At 45.6% G+C, this 20,667-nt stretch overlaps 1 protein-coding gene across 1 annotated transcript; it reads right to left on the bottom strand.

Annotated features, from left to right (window-relative positions):
* Positions 1 to 3,620: 3,620 nt before the first annotated feature.
* TACSTD2 (tumor associated calcium signal transducer 2) lies at positions 3,621 to 5,592 on the bottom strand. The gene has a single exon (XM_043878471.1). It carries the CDS (start codon positions 5,329 to 5,331, stop codon positions 4,372 to 4,374), a length of 960 nt encoding a protein of 319 aa, XP_043734406.1. The 5' UTR covers positions 5,332 to 5,592; the 3' UTR covers positions 3,621 to 4,371.
* Between the last annotated feature and the right edge of the window lie 15,075 nt (positions 5,593 to 20,667).

Genomic DNA, 20,667 nt, shown 5'->3' with positions numbered 1-20,667 from the left:
GACACCTAGGGACAGAGAAGTCCCTTTAGGGAAGTAGGCTGAAAGTGCTGTTTGCATTGCATTGGAGAGAGTTCAACCATGACGAGTTAGTTATTTGGATCTTGAGGGGTCTTGCTGTCATTCTACCAAGACTGATCATTTACTAAATATGTACTCAATCTTTTCTTATGTCTAATCTTTAAAACCAAGCATAGTAGACAAGATTCACCTGTTTTACAAACAAGAAAAAAAGAGGTCTGAAAGGCCAGGTAAATTCAAAACCCACACATTTTACACTTGACCAAAGTATCGCTCCCATTTAAGCGATATTAAGAAACTAAAGGAAACACACTACAATTTAAGAACAGAAATGACAGAGTGAAAATAAAGAGGAGACTAGGGAGACAAGTGGAACAGACATTAGACGAGACAGAAGTCAGGGTATTGGAGCTATAGGGTAGCTCAGCCACCATCTGCAAGACTTGGGTAAATCCATTCTCCTCTCTGGGCCTCAGTTTCTTCATCCAGAAAATGGACTCTTGGACTAAATGATCCTCTTTCCAGCTCTGACATTGTGATTCTATTCGAAAAACAGTGAAGCCAAAAGTATGTAAGCAGCTAAAATGTACGTGATTTAAAGAATTGCTGTGGGAATTGGTGGTTCAGTGGTTAGGGGAGAAGGCAATGGCACCCCACTCCAGTACTCTTGCCTGGAAAATCCCATGGATGGAGGAGCCTGGTAGGCTGCAGTCCATGGGGTCACTAAGAGTCGGACACCACTGAGTGACTTCACTTTCACTTTTCACTTTCATGCATTGGAGAAGGAAATGGCAGCTCACTCCAGTGTTCTTGCCTGGAGAATCCCAGGGACGGGGGAGCCTGGTGGGCTGCCGTCTATGGGGTCGCACAGAGTCGGACACGACTGAAGCGACTACGCAGCAGCAGCAGCAGCCAGTGGTTAGGACTCCATGCTCTCACCGCTGAGAGCCTGAGTTCAATCCTTGGTCGGGAAGCTAAGATCTCACAAGCCATGAGGCGGGTCCCAAAAAAATTGCTCCAGTTAAGGAAATAGCAAGAGTGGGGACAGCCCTGGTGACCGAAACAAGGAAATCAAATGAACCTCCTGCAGGGCTCAGAAGACAAGTTGTGACCTGCAAGGTGAATCATACCTGCTCTTCACATTCCTGTCAAAGGCAGCCCCAGGCCAGAGCTTAAAACAGAAAATGTTAAGTTGGGGCAGGGGGTGGGGGAGGAATCTGGAGGTGGTAGCTAAACCCCTGGAGAGAGCCAATTCTGGATAGTATAGTCCTGTGACTGACAGAAGTGAGTTGAGTACAGAACAGAGTATGAGGAGCTCTTCCTTGGAGGAAGTGAATAGGAAAGATGTCTCAACCTGCTGGAGCTTCCCAAAAGGCTTAGTGGGTAGAGAATCCATCTGCAATACAGGAGACAAAGGAGACCTGGCTTCGATCCCTGGGTGGGGGAAGATCTCCTGGAGGAAGAAATGGCAACCCACTCTGGTATTCTTGCCTGGAAAATCCCATGGACGGAAGAGCCTGGTGGGCTGCGGCCCATGAGGTCACCAAGAGTCAGACATGACTTAACGACCGAACACACAGGCCCTGAACCTGCTTGGTGCCTGGGGTAGAAACCTGGGCTGGAAAGCTGAAACAAGGGTTCTACACTCTGGGTTTGCAACATGGAGGATGTGTGATCGTGACTCACTCAGCCTCAGCGGACCTCAGTTTTCTGACATGTGAAATGAACATAATCCATGGTGTGAAGCAGGGTGTGTTAGAAGGTCATTGACCTGTGTTAAAAGGTCATTTTAGTCGCTAAGTCATGCCCGATTCTTGTGACTCCATGGACTGTAGCCTGCCAGGCTCCTCTGTCCATGGGATTCTCCAGGCAAGAATACTGGAGTGGGTTGCCATTTCCTTCTCCAGGGTATCTTCCCAACCCAGGAGTTGTTTGTAGACAGATTCTTTACCAACTGAGCTGAGGGACCTAATCTATAAGAGAGGAAAAAATTGAACACCAAGTTCTAGGCACTCCTAACAATTATTTTCATTTAATTTTTATAATAGAGATTTATAGTTTTCAGCAGATGAGGAAACTGGAGAGTTAAGTGACTTATTGCCCAGTACTGCAGGATTTGAACACAGGTTTGTCAACACTTGTCAGTAAGCCAGCACCTCAGAGATGATACCAAGTAAAAGTGCTTTAAGAACCGTGAATAAAGTGCAATCAATGACTCAGCCCAGAATTAATGCAGACATTTAGAAATTATTCAAAAGCCACATTCTGATGAAGAATGGGGTTGCTCAGAACTTCTTCCTTTGTTCAGCCGCCCACTCAATCCTTGATCTGTTTACTTTCTGGGCAGTCAAGTGATAGTTTTCTGAAATGACTCTTGAAACAATGGCAATGTGACGCAGTGAAAAGAATACTGGATGAGGAATCAAGAATCTGTCTAGTTTCAGCTGGGTCACAGAAACATTAATCTTGAGAAGTCACTCACCCTTTCATCCGTAAGATGAGAGGTTAGGATAGAGGTGATTGCCAAGGTCTCTTTAGCTAAGGTATTTCAGTGTTGGGGGGAGTGGGGGGGGGGGGCGGAGGGTGGGTGAGGGGTGGGAAGTTGGCACCCTAACTTCATTCTAACCTCAGGCACGTCAGCTGTCCTTTCCACTGCCAGCCTACATCAGCCTTCTCCCCTTGTTAAGCCCCGTTTTCACCTGAAAGGATGTTTGGAGCCTTCCCTTAGCAGGAGTTCTTGCAGGCTGAAGAGACTCTGGGGACCATAAGGAATCATTCTTTCAGCACACACCAGTCACGGGCCCAAGCTGCCCAGGCAGCAGCTTAGAGCTCCCTCACCCCAAATCTTACTGGTGCTTCATTCTTGAGGGGCAGGCATAGACCAGAGTGCAAGTCAGAGGAGGAATGTGAGATGTATTCTGGGGAAGAAACTGAGGTCCTGGACCTAGCTATTTGGGGTTGGATGTACCAACCACTCCATCCTTTGTACATGCCCATGGTTGCAGCAACTTCCCAGGAACTGCAGTAACTTGTTTACCACTAGGCTACCCCACAGTGACCTTCTAACATACGCTGCTTCAAATAGATAAGCGTGAATGAGTAAAAACAAGAAGATAAATGTGAGACAAGATTTTTTGCAGCTAAAACGCAGTAAGTTTTTAAATCACCTTACTAGTAAAATCTTAGGAAAACAGAGTACGTGGGCACATGCACACACACAGCCAGAGCACAAGCCCGCTACAGACTGGCTGTAACCATGTGGGAAAGTCATTTAACTCAGAGACAAAGGTAGCGTTTTCTTCTCCAGGGGAGAATTCTCATTTGGTGATAATCTAAGGCCGGTCCCCTTTACTGACAACACTGGCTGGTTCTAGCCGGTTCCCTCAGACCTACCCTCCTGCAGGGGGTTTCCAAACAACCTGATTTAGAAACACCTGTGTTTACACTTGCCAGCTCAGGGATCTCAAAAACACCAGAGTGGCTATGGGAAAAGGCTTATCCTGCTAAGAAGTGTTAGAATTTGAAATAAGAAATCTGAGTCATAGGAAATTAGAGCAGTCCCAAATCATATATATCTGCAGCAAGTTTTCACAAACTCCATCTTTTGGTTTGTGCCTTTTCCATATTTTATTAAATTCATGTTTTTTAAAAAAAAAAATCACAACAGCATTATCAAAGACAACCTATGTACAAACATTTTACAAAAGAAACATTACTATTATCAGCTGTAATAAGGGCAAGTTGAAGGACAGATGCTGAGTTTCTGGGCCAAAGTCTGCCCTCAAATAAAGACATCTAAAATGTGTGCAGGCAGCTCAGACGGGCTTCTTTCTCGGTGACAAGCATGTGTGGTCGGTAATACAAACGATAGGAAATGAAGATACAACGTGGGCCCAATTAGCGAACTCCTCATCAGGAAGGCCACGATACAAGTGGAGCTAATGAAATAACTTAAACCCAAGACAGCAGCTGATTCCCAGCTAAAAGCGTTTAAGCCTTCAGCATGGATTTCCGCATTTGTAAACCAGGCTGGGTTGTCATACAGACACTTGATTCTTATACATAACCCTATGCCAAACTTCCCTTAACTCTTGGAGTCAGGTTTCTGGTTGGACTGAAAGGGAAGGAATTTTAGAAATGCTTTCTTCAGGACAGAAGTCAGAAAGCGAGGTGACCCTGAGAACAGGATCTATTAAATATGGTGGCGGGGGGGGGGGGGCGGCGGGGGGGCGGGAATGTGAGAGGAGAAATGTCTCGTGTGGGGGCCAAGAATCAAGAAGGGTGACTGACTCGGGTCTGGAACCTTGCTGAAATCCGATACCCCACCCCACCCCAGCCCAGCCCCGCTGGTACCTACAAGCTGGGTTTCTGTCTCATCTCCCCCAGTTCCTTGATCTCCACCTTCTTGTACTTCCCCGACTTCCTCCTGTTGGTGATCACCAGGACGGCCACGCCGGCGACCACCGCCAGCACGACCACCACGATGACGGCGATGAGGCCGCCGGTGAGGCGCTTCATGGAGAACTGGGGGGGCTTCTCGTCCAGGTAGTAGATGAGCATCTGCTCCAGGACCAGGGGGTGCCCGCCCACGCGCAAGTTGAGGTCGCGGGGGCCTAGGAACAGCGACTCGCCCTTGACGTCCCTCTCGAAGTAGTACGCGGCGTCGCCGATGTCCACCTCGCCGGCGACCTTCTGCGACGAGTTCTGGCGCAGCTCGATCTGGATGGTGGGGTGCTCGTAGTGCACGGCCCTCACGAACTTGGGCTGCAGCAGGTAGCGCTGCTGGAAGAGCTGCCGCAGCTCGGCGTCCAGGTCCGAGTGGTTGAAGGCGGGGGCGTCCGGGCGGTGGCGCAGGTCAATGAGGATGTGGTAGGTGCGCACCAGCTCGTCGCACTGCAGGCTCAGGTCGCCCTTGTCGGTGCGGCGCACGCCCACCGAGTTCACGCACCAGCACACCGACGTCTGGTTGCACTGGCGCGCCTTGAAGCGCCCCTGCTGGTCGCAGTCCGGGTCGTACAGGCCGTCGTTGGCCACGATCGCGTGCTCGCTCGGCCGCACCAGCGCGCGGCCGCTGTGGGAGGCGCGCACGCGCGCCTTGAGCAGCAGGCACTTGGACGTGAGCGTGGAGCAGTTGACCGCCTGGTTCGAGCCGAGCACGCGGCACTGGCAGCGGCCGCTCAGGTCGCGCTCGTCGCACACGGTCATCTTGTTGGTGGGGCACACGCACTGGTTCTGCGCGGCCGCGTGGCCGATCACCGCCGCCAGCACCAGGAGCCACGGCGAGGGCAGCGCGAGGCCCGGGCCCCGGGCCATGGTGGGGCGGAGGAGCGAGGACCGGGTGCGGGCTGACGAGGGCTGGAGACTCCGCTGGGCTCCGGCGTGTGGGACGGTACCCCAGGCGTCTGCCGCCCGCCGCTCCCTCCAGCTCTTATACTCCGCCGGACCTGCCGGGCTGGTTTGGCCGCCGACTCACCCGCTGGTATTTGGGTGACAGATTCCCCGCCCGCCCCTTCCCGGGTTCTCGTCCCCGTCCCACTGAAGGCTCAGCCGGCCCTGCGCCGCCCGCGATAGGATCAGGGAGGCGGAGGCTGTCCTGTCTCCTCTGGACCGAAAGCCTGGGAAAGGAAAACCGATACTCGGCTGAGGGCGGGGGACGGGGTACCGCCCCCGGCCCGCCGGGCCCCACCCGAGAAGGGACCCGCCCTAGGCGCGGCCTCCAGCCGAGGACCTTGGGCGTCCAGGCTGCTCTCCGCGGCTGGAGTGCCCAGAAATTGTTTTGAGAAGGATGGCGTGGGACTGTCAGGTTTTGTTCCAGCCCTTGTCCCAGCTTTAAGTTCTTTCACTTCCTCGCTTCTTTTCTCAGTCGCTTGCTTGCGTGCTAAGTCGCTTCAGTCGCGTCCTACTTTTTGCAGCTCTGTAGACTGGAGCCCACCAGGCTCCTCTGTCCATGGGACTCTCCAGGCAAGAATACTGGAGTGGGTTGCCATGCCCTCCTCCAGGGGTTCTTCCCTACGCAGGGATCAAACCCCCTTCAGTCTTACAGTTCCCTTAATATCATGGATTTATATGGTTTACAGTACACAAACATTATCTCATCCTCATGTCAGGTCCTGACAGGTATTCACTGTTTATCAGACCCATTCCATGGGTGGTGTAGGTGAGGCTTAGATAATTTAAAGTCGCCGGACCAACAGTTTCCTCAGATTCCTTGGAGATGCCTTTGCAACTCTGCTTGGCTGTTCTGAGACCTTAAATAAGTGCTTATGGCAATAGTGGTGCCGAATCTGAAGGAAGGTTTAGAAACGGGTTACCATATCACTGTTAAAACCCAAGTGTCCTGGTGGCCAGGATATTAGAAGTTTTGTTAAACACTTTCCCCCTTCTCCTTCAAACAGGGGCAAACTGGGAATATTTATGCACGTACTCTATATAGAGAGATGAAAAGGAACACATTCTTTCAAAGAACCAGCAAGACTATAAGGAGTTCCTTGTACAATTTTATTCTAAAAGAGCAAATCATTGCTTTTCTTTCACTATGCCCCCATGTAAGTAGCTGAACCACTGCAAATAATGAACGAATGGAGCTTGTGGGAAATTACTTGTCTGCTTCTGTGTGGCTACTGGGATGGGATGGAAGAGTTGCCATCTCTTTTTTGAATCATTGAGAAAGTTCAGGATTTCAAAGCTGTGGTAAAATTAACAATGATTAGCAAGCTATAATTATTTCCGGCTCCTCCGGTCAGAGCACATTTTATATGCTCAGCATTTAAAGAACGCCAGCAGTGGTTCAGGGTGTTGTTTAGCACATGAAAGCCAGTCAGGTTTCTACCCCATTAATTTTCTAGCAATTCCTGAGGCGGGTAGGTGGATATGTATTATTCTACCTTTACAGGCAGCGAAAGCAGAAACATGTGGGGGTCAGTTTCTTACCCACAAGAAACTGGCATTCTGCTCTCTACTCACACTGTCTCTATGTAGGTTCTTGAACCAGAGCCTACTCAGTTCTCCCCTCCCAACACCCAGTCTACCCTGAACCAGAGAAGGCTTTCTACATCACAAATCTGTGCCCATCTTCTCTCTGCTGAGAATCTTTCACGCACAGAGTGGGAGGTGCCCTTGGCTCTTAGGATGAAACTCATACTTCTTAAGTTAGCACACAAGATCATGTGATTTGGGCCATATTTCTTGAGTTATATTATGCAACTTCTCTGTGCCTTCGTTTCCTATCCTCATCTGTAAATAAAATGGGATAATAAAAGTATCTACCTAACAAGATAGGTGTGAGAATTAATGTAAATAAGCCTAAATAAACCTCTTAGGACAGTGTGAGTTCTAACAGTATCCAAACTTGGTAAGCGTAGACAGGTCTTAGCTATTGTCATGGTCGCCACCATCACCATCTTTATCTTTCTTTGTCTTGCCACTCCAGGCTTTGTCATATTTTCAAACCTTTGTGAAGTTATCTACCTTGACTCCACCTATTTTGTGGATTTTTTCTTTACACTCTGCTCTTGGGTCACCTCCAGGAAGCCTTCCCCGATGGATCCTCTTGTTGCAGTCAGGATGATGCCCCTTCTCTGTGCTTTCCCAATTCCTCTAACACCAGAATGACAACACCAACTTTTCTGGGCTTGGTGATCCCCCTGCTAAAGTGGAGATAATAGCAATTCTCTACTTCATAAATCATCCTGAGGATCCGGTGTAAATAGATGAGATGGTAGTTGCTGAAGCTTTATAAGCTGTAAGACACTATAAAAATAGTAGGTTGCCATTTTAGTATTTAAATATCTATCTTCTTACTCTTCCAACTACTGACTAGGTAGCCACAATCCCCTATAACTGAAAGCCGCCTGCTTGATATTCCAATGTGTCCCAGACTGGCAAAAGGAAAGCTGATAGGAAAAGGGTCTCAGAGCTGAGGAATGTATACAATGCTGTCTACTTAGCTAGGACAGCCCCAATGCCTGGGCCTTATTTGGGCTAGTGCTTCATCTCCAAACCTCTGGCTTTTCCAGCCGTGTTATGTGTTGGAAAGAAGGGGATAAACGGGAGTCCATCCTCAGTAACTTCTGTGGAAGATGGAGAGAAGCAAAGATGGCTTGCCCCCTGTCCTATTCCACCCCACACACACACTTTCTTAAATTCTGTGGTTCTGGCAGATTTTTCCTAACAGGCACACAAATACCAAGATGGGTTTATTAAGAGAAGCCCCAGCTCTGATACCCACTTCTTTCTTTGTTTCCCACCTAGGTCTGCAAAATACCGTGTGTTAGCTTCAGTTCTGTTTTTTCTTTTTTGATTTTTCAATATTTAACAAAAGAGTTCCATGAATTCAGGATTCACAAGAGTATATCAGGGCAGGAACCACATCTGAGCACTGTAGCCCCAGCGCCAGCATGTGTTAGGTATTCAGTAATGTATTTATTGGCTTAATTAATATTGACTTGTGCCCAGAGTATTGTAGTATCAACATATACTCCTAGGAATGTTCCTGTTGACCATTTCAGTATTTCCCTTCTGGACCAATTCTCATCACCTACTGCAGCCACAAACCTCTATTCCCACCATAACCCACCTTCCTAGCACCTCATTTCAAGGAAGACCAGGTAATGATACCTGAGTGTTATTTTTGCTCTTATCCCAGGCTTTTAATACACTTCCCTGGTGGCTCAGATGGCAAGGAGTCTGCCTGCACTGCGGGGGACCCGGGTTCCAACCCTGGGTTGGGAAGATCTCCTGGAGAAGGAAATGGCAACCCACTCCAGTATTCTTGCCTGGAGAATCCCATGGATGGAGGAGCATGGCAGGCCCCAGTCCATGGGTCACAAAGAGTCGGACACGACTGAGCGGCTTTACTTTCAGACTTTTAATAACTGTAGGAAGGAAGGTTGTAGTCTGATGAGGGTTAGAATAGACAAGGATTCTGGAGGCAATCAGTGTAGAATGGTTGAAAGAAAATGAGCTTTGGCTCTAGTAAGACTTTGCCTCCAATTCTGGTTTTACATCACTTACTGTGTGTGTTACTTCACCTCCCTGAGTCTCAATTTCCTTAGTTATAAAATAGGGATAATAATGCCTACATTTCCCCAACATCTGGGAAAAGGGTGATTTCCCATCTTATTGAGAACATGCTGTTCCACTGAAATTCATACTTCATCTATTCTTGTATTCTGTTTTCTAATCTGTTGTTGATGTTCTGGTTTTCCTTGGTATTAGACCAATACCAACACATCAGTTTTATATTCAGGGAGGTGATTCACAAAAACAAAACACAAAAATAAAAGTGTGTTTGACTAAAAAAATACCATCCATAATTATTTTAATGATTCAAGATAAAGAATATAAAAAAAACCAACAGAGTGTTTAGCATATTCTAGGGGGAATTAATCTTAGCTATTATTATCAGCCCTCTCAGGAATGTGAGGATGCTTTGAGATCATAAAAGCACAAAGCTGGTGATTGTGCGGATTGCTGACAGGACCATCCATGGAGCTGGGTGTTAGGGAGGGGAGCTGCCCAAGAACCCTTATCATTCCCCCGCCCCCACCGGATGCAGGAATACGGAGAGTATCTAGAGAGGATCTAGAATGTGTTAGCATTTCTACTCCCATTTTCTGTTGGAATACTTACAACACCCTAGGGGTAGGTAGAGAAGATATTATTATCCCCATTTTACTGATGTGGAAACAGAGACCTGTGGAGGGGAAGAGGGCTTGTTCGTGGTCACATGCTCATAGGTAGAGAGGCCAGGTCTAGAATCCAGGTCTCCTGACTACAGAGGTACATGTCAATTAATTAAGATGGAAGGGAATTGAAAGCATGAAGGGGTTAGAATCTCATCTCATGTTCCTTGGGTTGTCTTTTATTATTTTTCTTTCCCTTAATTATACAAACACTTTGTAGAAAGTTCTGATTTTGTGAAGAGCACAAAATAACTATTAAAACTGTATAGGGCGCACCAGTGAGCTCACACCTGGAAACGCTAGGGCTTAGGCCACTAATCACTCGTTCCTCCCACACTGGAGTGAAAGTGGTCCCTGATGTCTCTGCTTTGCTGAAAAAGCAGCCTCCATTTGAATTCCGGGCTGCCGGGCTATGAGCAGGTGCTTCAGCTTGTTTTTTCCTTATAGAACAGGGATAATGGTTGCGTCTTAGAGATGTGAGGATTCAGTGGTGTAAGTCTGTGGAACTGCCTAATGCCTTGTTGGGAAGAGCCCTTACTCTTCTTTCTGGCCTGACCAGGGTCCGCTTTAGGCTCCATCAGGAGCAGCCATTGAAATGGTGGACAGTGCCTGAAGGTTGGTCAGGGTTCCTTTAATTCCGCAGAGGGAGCTTGGGAGTCCTGGAGGAATCAAGTGGTCCTGTCAGCCAGAATGCAGAAACTACAGAGAGAAGGCGGCTGTGATGATCATTGGGTAGAAAGAGGACAGAGGCTCCAAGAAACAAACCATAGAAAGAACAGGAAGTCATCCCAGGGGTTGGGGACAAGTGCAGAGAATCAAATAGACAAGAGGGACAGGACTCTATCTTCAATGCTTCATTTCTTTAAAAATGCAACTCAAGTATTGCAGACTATTAGAATTCAAAAGAGCCAGGCAGTGGGAACTCTGTATTTTCTTGCTTGCTATTGTGAAAATGTTTATAACAAAAAATTTTAAATCTAGTTAATCCCTCAAATTAAGTTTTGGAGGAAATATTTGGAGTAAGGTTTTCTGTTTTTGCTTCTACTTGTTTTTTTTTCCATTTCCATAGTTTTTCTCATTCATATGAACTGGCACTTATTTATCACCAACATTGTGTCAGGCACTTTAATGCTTTTATTTATTATTTATAAGTAAGTTCCATATAATCCCCCCAACAATTCTATGAACTATTCTTGTCCCCATTCATCTGATCAGGAAGCTGAGGCTTAAGGTCACTCAGCGAGGAATCAGTAGGGGAGGGGTCTGAACACGATCTGCACTTTTCCATGGCACAGTTTGGTCTCTTTCTGAAGTCTTGAAGGAGTGAGAGTGGTTTGAAGATGTTGGGCTAGCGAACTGAGTGTGTTTTGGGACCCAGCTGCCTAGGGAACAGAATCTGATTTCTCACTTTTCTGGCAAGACAACATATTTCTCTGTTTGCGTGTGCTCATCTGGGTGGGGCTTAACTCCTTTTTTTAAAAGAGAGGTTGGCTGTGACGTCTGTGGTTCTGCTTGGTTTTTGACTGCATCCTCACCCGAAAACTCTGTGTCATAGTCATTTCCGTATCTGCTGCTCACCATCTTCTTTTCATGATCTTGTCATGATTTCCATGACACAAATTACAAACCCTAAGTGGCTCCCATTTCATTCTGGTCTCTTCTTCTAGAGGTAGCTGACTTCTTCCCCCAGGGCCTTAGCACTGGAGAAAAGCCACCTAGTAACTTTTTTTTTTATTGGAATGTATTTGCTTTCCAAAGTTGTTGTAGTTTCTGCTGTACAGTGAAGTGAATCAGCTGTGTGTATACATTTATCCCCTTCCTCTTGAATCTCCCTCCTACCCCTCCCAGCCCCTTTCCATCCCACCTATCTAGATCTTCACAGGGCACTGAGCTGATCCTCCTGTGCTTTATAACAGGCTCCCACTAGCTATTTCACACATGGTATGTATATATGTCAATCACAGTTTCCCAATTTCACCCCTCCCTCCCCTTCCCACCCAGTGTCCACATGTTGATTCTCTATGTCTTCATCTGTGTTCCTGCCTTGGAAATAGGTTCATCTCTACTATTTCCCTAGATTCCACACCTGTGTATCAATATAAGATACTTGTTTTTCTCCTTCTGACTTACTTAACTCTGTATGACAGTCTAGGTTCATCCACATCTCTGCAAATGACCCTATTTTGTTCCTTTCAGTGGCTGAGTAGTAGTCCCTTGCATATATGTATCCCATCTGTATCCATCATCTGCCAGTAGACATTTAGGTTGCTTCCATCTCCTGGCTGTTGTAAACAGTGCTGCTATGAACGTAGGGGTGCATGTGTCCTTTTGAATCATGGTTTTCTCAAGGTATGTGCCCAGGAGTAAAATTGCTCGGTCATATGGTTGTTCTATGTTTAGTAACTGTGTAGTTAATCTCACTGGCTTTTGAGTGCATCAGTTTCCGGAGAGACTTGGCAACAAATGAGGAGAGATTGGGCAATGTTGTCACAACATTCCCCAGGCAGCCAGGTTTCCCAGACCCCACATTTATGAATCACGGTGTTGGTGTTTCCTTTCCTTGAGCTGGCCAGGTGATGTGTGATTCCTCACAGAGGGCAATGCAGGTGTATGCTGTTTCTTAGCACTTCTAGCTGTTCCAGAGGTGGGGGCAGGTGGTGTGAGGTCTCACCCCCACACTAACCTGCCTTTCTGGGCAAGCCTGGTCCAAGTGATGCTTCTTAGAATTATTGAAAAGGATTTCAGAGGTCATTTATCCCAGTCTCCCACCCAAAGAGAGAAATCTCTTCTCCAAATCCCAAACAGGTGCTTAAGCATTACCTGGGCTGGTGAATCATCCATTCTCCCCCACAAGACAACTCATTCCAGCCCTGAGAATCTTTATGAGAAAGTTCCTCATCATATTTAGGAAAATTCTATTCCTCTGTAATTTTCACAGGCTGTTCCAAATTTCCATTCTCAGAGCACTACAGAGTAAATGATTTTCACCCTCCACTTCATGGTTCCCCAGGTATGTATTTGAAGCCAGCTCTTCTGTCCCCCAGTTCTCCTCCCATCTCTTTCTGCCTGTTCCCTTGCCTTTGTCTAGGAGAGACATCCCTCCTCCCTCATCCTTGCCTCTGTGCCAGCCTCACCCCCTGGGTTGTGATGTTTCCATCAGTGGTCCAGTTCAGCAAATGATGTCATGTAACTGGGTTGCTGCCAGCAGAGGATCCCTGGGAAGCTGTGAGGAGGGCTTGTTCCTGTTGTCTAACCTCTCTACTTCTTTGATTAGGAAGGTGGGTGTAATTCAAACTGTCCCTTACTCAGCTACCAATTTCCTCTTTTCTAGGAACACATGATTTCTGAGCAGTGTTTATAATATTGGCAATTTGTTTATTTTTTCATTTATTTTTATTAGTTGGAGACTAATTAATTTACAATATTGTAGTGGTTTTTGCCATACATTGACATGAATCAGCCATGGATTTACATATGTTCATTGAGAGACTGTCATGATCAACTTCTCAACATGTGTTATCTTTATCCCTGCAACATCTAAATGAGATACGTTCTGGTATTCTTACTTATGAAAACTCAGGCAAAAGGGCACTTTCCCAAGAATACATAAACAGTAAACGGCAAGGCTGGAATTCACATTCTTCTGGCTCTGAGATTATGCTCTTTGTGTTACACCGAGCTGCTATAGAGCATGTGAATTTCCCAAACCCACAGGTTTTCAACTCCACCACACTTAATGTACGAGTTCAAACTACATCCCAACCTCTTGTTCTTCCACAGCTGCGAAATGAAGGCATCAAAACCGTCTCTCAGGGACTCCCCTGGCTGTCCAGTGGGACTTTGCATTCCAATGCAGGGGGTGTGAGTTCGACCGCTGGTTTGGGAGCTAAGATCCCACATGCCTCAGGACCAAAAAACCAAAACATGAAACAGAAGCAGTGTTATAACAAATTCAATAAAGAATGATCTACATTTTAAAAAGTACTTAAAACAAGTTGTCCCTCAACTGAATCCAAGTAAGGATATGGCTTTGATTTTATCCAACAGCGGACAATTTTGCACTCTGACATCTTGGCTGAATTCACCCTTTTAGAAAAACAGATAAGACATTACCAGTACTGCGCAGGTGAAGAAAGTCCAGCCGAGAGCACGTTGGTGGCCAAAGTCAGAGAGCAGGACAGAACCTTCTGCTTTTCCTAGCAGTAGATGCTCTTCTTGGCTCTTGTGCTGTCCTTTCTACAGCTTCCAGTACCCAGTCTTCTCTGTTGTCTGTACTTCTGCTCCTCCCTGCCTATTTGTCTTTTTAAAAAAATTTTAATTGAAATATAGTTGACATGCAATATTATGTTAGTTTCAACTATATTACATAATGATTTTACATTCACATACATAATGATTTTATATTTGCATACACAATGAAATGATCACCATGATAAATCTAGTAATCTGTCCCCATACAAAGTTATTATAGTATTATTTCTTATGCCATATATTATATCCCCATGACTTAATATGTAACTGGAGGTTTGTACCACTTAATCCCATGTATCTATTTTATTCACCTGCCCCTCTCCCCCACTTCAGGCAATGACTTGCTTATTCTCTGATTCTATGAGTCCATTTTCACTGGGTTTTCTGTTTTGTTTTAATTTTTTTGTAATTTTTTTTGGCTCTGCAGGTGGGATCTTTGTTTCTGGACCAGGGATTGAACTCTGCATTGGGAACATAGACTCTTAACTATTGGGCTGCCAGGGAGTCCCTGTTTTTTTTATATTTTTAGATTCCACATAGGTGAGGCTATGCAGTTTTCTTTCTCTGTGTGACTTGTTTCATTTAGTATAACACCCATCAGGTCCATCTATTTTGTTAAAAATGGCAAGTTTCATTCTTTTTTATGGCTGAGTAATATTCCATTGTGTATATACCTATATTATATGTATATAAAACATATTTTCTAAAAAAAAAACATATTTTCTTTATCCATTCACTAAGTGTCCATGTTCATATCCATGGACACTTAGGTTGCCTCTATATCTTGGCTATTGTAAATAATGCAATGAACATTGGAAAACATATCTTTTTAATAGTGTTTTTGTTTTCTTTGGGTAAATACCCAGAAGTAAAACTATTGGATTATGTGGTAGTTCTATTTTTAATTTTTTAAGGTGGCTCCATTTGGCTTTCCATAAGTGGTTGTACCAGTTTAAAATCCCACTGACAGTGCACAGGGTCTCTCCTTCACATCCTTGCCAACAATTGTCATCTTTTTGACAGTATCCATTCTGACTGATGTGAAGTGACATCTCATTGTGATTTTGATTTGAATTTCCCTGATGTCAGTGATATGGAGCATCTTTCCATGTATCAGTTGACCATTTATATATCTTCTTTGTAAAAATGTCTATTCAGATCCTCTGCCCATTTTTCAATTTTTTTATGTTGACTTTCTTTGTATGTTTTGGGTATTAACCCCTTATCAGAGGATGTATCATTTGCAAATGTCTGTCCCGGGAGCTGAGTATGCTCTCAGCAGTTGTGAGTCACTAGACTCACACCAGGGACGGAAGTAGAGGCGAGGAGGAGTGGGACAAGGGAAAAGTTCAGAAGTTGAAGGAGAAAGTACAGGCAGGACAGAGGAGATCTCGTTGTTCTCTAGTGTGGGGATGTATGGGTCCAAGACAAAGGGCCTCATTGTTCCTCTGGCCTAAGTAGGATGCAAGAAATTGGACTCATTTCTTTGGATTCATGTGGGAAGTCCTGGCTCTGTCAGCTAAACTTCAGCTATAACCTTTCAAATCATGACTGATGGGAAAATGAGGTCTCCCCTCAACAGCTTCTCTAAGAACACAGAGTCTGCTGATTAGAAGGCAACTGGGAGCCAACAGAACCAACCTGCTCGGGACCCGGCACCTCCTTTTCCCACCCACGTGACTGGTTTCCTGTATATCCATTCACCATCCATTCAGCCAGTCAGTCAGCCATCGTTAATTCATTCCAAACCCTCTGAGTGCCCACCATGTACCATGCCTGTACCAGGCCGGGAGGATAAAAGACAGATGGCAGCTAACCCCTGACTCTCAGGAGCTCACAGTCCACACAGTTATGGCTGCCAAGCAGGGGCTCAATGCAAATATATTGAATAAATATCATAGAAACATATGGATAATTACAGGAAAGGATTATAAAGCACAGTTCCTGTCCTTCCCACTTATGTGGATTATGCACCTAGAATTGCTGAATACATCAGTAGAAAAACCTAACTTTCTCTTAAGTTTGTATGCTTTTCCCTCTCTCTCTTTCTCTTTTTGACTGTGCTGAATAGCTTGTGGGATCTTAGTTCCCAGATCAGGGATCAAACCCAGAACTGCAGTAGTGGAAATGCCAATCCAAACCTAACCACTGTAACACCAGGAAATTCCCACGTTTCTCTTTTTTGTCAATGATGAGCATGTAACGCTTTGAGGGTAAGGAGAAAAACATAATCTAATAGATAATATTTGCATTAAAAAGGCACCTGAAATAAATAACATTTGGTCATAAAAGACAATCTAAAGAGATAACATTTGAGGCACAAAAATGACAACCCAAATTAAGAACATCAAAGGATGTTAAAGTTGGAAATGAGTTTCCAAGACAGCTAGTCCAGTAGTTCTAATCTATTTTGAATTGTGGAGTCCCACATCTGAGAAAAGTGGTGGGTTTTCTCCTCAAATAAATACAGCTGTGCACAAAAGCATAAACACTAAACTTTGTAGTTTCCAGTGGAGGCCACAGAGTCCCTGAGTTTATTCGACTCAAGGACTCTCCCATTCCCAATTTAGAATTTCTGTAGAGTTCAGTGCCTTCACCTCATTTAACAGATAGTAGAATGACTTCTTAAAGCTCACAGTGCCAATTAGTGAAAACATCAGGCAGTTTGATTTTGAGAAAGAACTTAAAAACCAGCTGCCTGGGTTCAAATACCGACTTCACCATGTAGAAAGGGAATGTTGCCTGCGATTCCAGTAAACAATGAATGTTTGTCCCTGCACCCTACTCCCCATCAAGCCACCAGCTATTGCAGCCACCCTCCCACACACACCCACAGTGCACCCCGAGGGGAATTCAGGATGGAAAAAAACAGGAAGTAGTCTGTGCCATGGATACTTGCCCTAGATAGTTAAGACGCATAAATTATATCGATGAAATTATTTCAACGAGTCCAGATTTTTACTATGCATCTTCCCATACACAGAAAACACTGAAATCATTCGAGGTTTTTTTTTTCTTTTAATTTTTTATTTTGTGGTTAATCTTTTGATGTTCAACTACATGTTTTGGGATTTTCTTTTTTTTGTTTGTTTTTATTGTCTGTTTTTCTTTCCCAGAAAAAAAATCCTATATATCCTGACTCTTCCCTTACCTTTTTGAAACAGTTCCTCAGAGCTATCTGAGAGGCTGTCTGTCAGGCTATAGTCTTCATTAAGATCCCCAAATAAAACTTAACTTAATGCTTAACTTAATAAAACTTAATGCTCAGCTTTTAGGTTGAGCATTTCTTTGGCCACTTGACTTTCAGTAAACCACTTTACTTCTTTATGCCTCTGTTTTCTCATCTGTAAAATGGGGATAATAGGAACTGTTTATGTAAAAGGCTAGATGTTAAGTATTTTAGGCTTTGTAGGCTGAGGAGCAAAATTCAAGGCTATTTTGGAGACATCTGTTAGAATTATTTGGACTTCCCTGGTGGCTTGGACAGTGAAGAATCTGCCTGCAATGCAGAAGATGTAGGAGACACAGCTTCAATTCCTAGGTCAGAAAGATCCTCTGGAGGAGGGCACAGCAGCCTGCTCCAGATTTCTTGCTTGGAGAACTCCATGGACAGAGGAGCCTGGCAGGCTATATATAGTCCATAGGGTTGCAAAGACATGACTGTGCAACTAACGTGATAATATAGAATTATTTAAAAATGAGAAATACATTCTTAGCTCATGTACCATACAAAAACAAATACCCACACAAAAACAGGATTTGGGTCACAGATTTATAGTTTGCCAACCCTTAGCTTAGAGCAGCACCTGGTACACAGTAAGCACTCAATAAGTGCTAGCTTCTACTCTTCAGCCTAATCCAACTCAGGGCTCTTTCCACTGCCTGGGTCTCCTCCATGTGGCATAAATGACAACAGGAAACAAGGTGCTGGGTGACCACCTCGGCCAAGATGTTTGTCACAAATAAGCCCAGGCCTCCAGGTGTGTAGAGTCTCCTGCTCCTCCCTGGTGTAGGAGATCCCATTGAGACCCCATCCATGTCCAGCGTAAGTAGACAAAATGGCCAACACCCTATAATTATTCTCAGGGAAGCCTCAAGTCAGATGCCACCATCACGAGGCAGAGAAAGGTAGGAGGGGCTGGAATGGGGACCACAGGCCTTGGTTTCTGGGCATTTCTGCCAGGTCAGCCACCTTCTTCCCAGACCTACCCTACTTTAGAGCAGCCTTTCCTGGGGAAGCTCCAGACACAAACTCAACCACAGCTGGTGAGTTAGAATGGACCCCATCATCTACTCCTAGTTGCTTCATTTTACCAGTAGGAAAGCTATGGTCCAGGTTGGGGAAGTGACTTGCCCAGGATCAGATAGCTACAATGGGATTAGAAAACTTTAGCTCTGCCTTCTGGGTCAGTGCTTTTCCCCTGCCTGCATTAGTGCTGGTTTCTATCTTTGGCACATAATGGAAACTCCCAGAGCAGTGGTCCAGTCCAATATTTTGGTGCTCATCAAAGTGCAACTGGATTCAACATGGATCCAGCCCTTTGCAGAGTGCATTTTCTTGTTTATAAACATTTCGTGATCTCCTTCTATGGGCCAGGCTCTGTGCTGGATGCAAAAGATGAAAAAAGAACCAGTTTCTGCTTTCAAGGACCTCAGCTCACAGTTCAGTGTGATTATTGTTGCTCAATAGTTGGTTTGTGCATTTCTTCATTCATCCAACAAACATTATTAAATATACATGTATCAGGCACTGCAACAGATGCTGAGAATACAGAATTAATAAAGGCTCTTCCTTCATGGAAATTATAATCTAGTACAGGAGATAAACAACAAAACAAATATATATATATATACAGTAATGTGCTGGTGGGCTTCCCTGGTAAAGAATCTGACTTCAATGCAGGAGACCTGGGTTCGATTCCTGGGTTGGGAAGTTCCCCTGGAGAAGGGATAGGCTACCCACTCCAGTATTCTTGGGCTTCTCTGGTGGCTCAGACAGTAAAGAATCTGCTTGCAATGCAAGAGACCTGGGTTCAATCCCTGGGTTGGGAAGATCCCCTGGAGGAGGGCATAGCAACCCAATCCAGTATTCTAGCCTGGAGAAAATCCCCATGGACAGAGGAGCCTGGTGGGCTACAGTCCATGGGGTAGCAAACAGTCAGACACGACTGAGTGACTAAGCACAGTACAGTGTGCTGGTAGATGTGTAGCAACAGGTTCTCCAGGAAGAGAGGACCATAATATGCAGCATTTAGCTATTTTCTTATTGAAAATACTCTCCTCATGACTAATTTCAGGCTACCAACCTGGCATGATAGAACATTGATTGAGAAAGATGCACACTATGGCTCTTGCAAGCTGGTGCAAGCCAGCTGCTGCACAGCACCACATAGACACTGAACAGGTAAGTGCCTTGAACGGGAAGAAGCAGACGGAGGGGATGGAGAGTGATGGAGGGCTGGCTGTTTTAGACAGGCTGTTCAGGGCAGCCTTTTCTGAGGAGGTGAGATTGGACTGGAGACCTCAATGAAATGAGGAAGCCAGTTATTTAGTGAATTTTTAGCAAATGAGAATCCCAGGCAGAGGGAACAGCACATGCATAGGCTCTGCGTCAGGACCATGTTTGGGCTGCTGGGGCAATGGTGAGAAGTCTAGTCTTCAGGGAGCACTGGTTTTATGGGAACTCATGGGAGGGATGCTTGAATCCAACAGGTACATGGGGCAGTAGTAGAAGGAGAGAGTTGGGGTCAGTCTTCTTGGAGAAGGTGACTTTGAAGGGAATCTTAAAATTAGGAGTAGGGACTTACCTGTTGATCCAGTGGTTAAGACTCTGCACTTTCAATGCAGGGAGTGTGAGTTCGGTCCCTAATCAGGGAACTAAGATCCCACATGCCACATGGTGTGGCCCAAATTTTTTTTTTAAAAATTAGGAGTAATTGTTACCTGAAAGGTGGGGGTTTGCGCAGAGGTGCAAAGAGAAGGGGGTTGTGGGGTGAAATAATGGTCTAGGCCGAGGCACTGAGCTACTGAAGTGGGAAACGGAATAGTATGACTGTGGGGTTCGGAGGACAGCCAAGGCCACACAGGTAAGCAAGAGCCACATCACAGAGGGCCTGGGGCTAAGGACAGTTTTCCACTAGGGTAAAGATGTAGATGCACTCTCAGTTTGGAGAGATCACTAAGGCTGTTGGCATTTATCAAGGATACATTTGATGGGGAGACAGGAGTCAGCTCTGAAGGTTCCTAGGGCAGAATAAAGAGGATGCCGGCCTGATTTAGGACAGAGAGGAAGGGATAGATCTGAAACAGTAACCTCACGTCTCTTTCATGATTTACACTAACGACTTTGGAGCATGCCATCTTTTGATGTCTTCGCAACAGCCCTGAGAGGGTGGGACACGTGGGGCGGTGAGTTAAAGATGGTGGCCTGTCTTTGACACCCCCCCCATCTCTTCCCCTTGGATCTGGACTGACTTCGTGTCCCACTTATAACCAGTGGACTGCAGCAGAAGGGGCACAGAGGGGCTTCCAAGGCTAGGTGAGAAGCCACCTTTCCCTTTCTGCCTTGATCTCTCAGCATGCTTACTCTGGGGGACACCAGCTGCCGTGGGAGAAGTCTGACTACTTTCAGATCAGCATGCTGTGAAGTCCCCCCTAGCCATGTGGAGAGGCCAAACAGCAAGAGAGTTCCCCACCCAGCCCAGGTGCCAGACAG

The sequence above is a fragment of the Cervus elaphus genome, chromosome 20 (genome assembly GCF_910594005.1).
Source record: "Cervus elaphus chromosome 20, mCerEla1.1, whole genome shotgun sequence".
NCBI lineage: Eukaryota > Metazoa > Chordata > Mammalia > Artiodactyla > Cervidae > Cervus > Cervus elaphus.
This window is presented reverse-complemented; position numbering and strand designations above follow the sequence as displayed.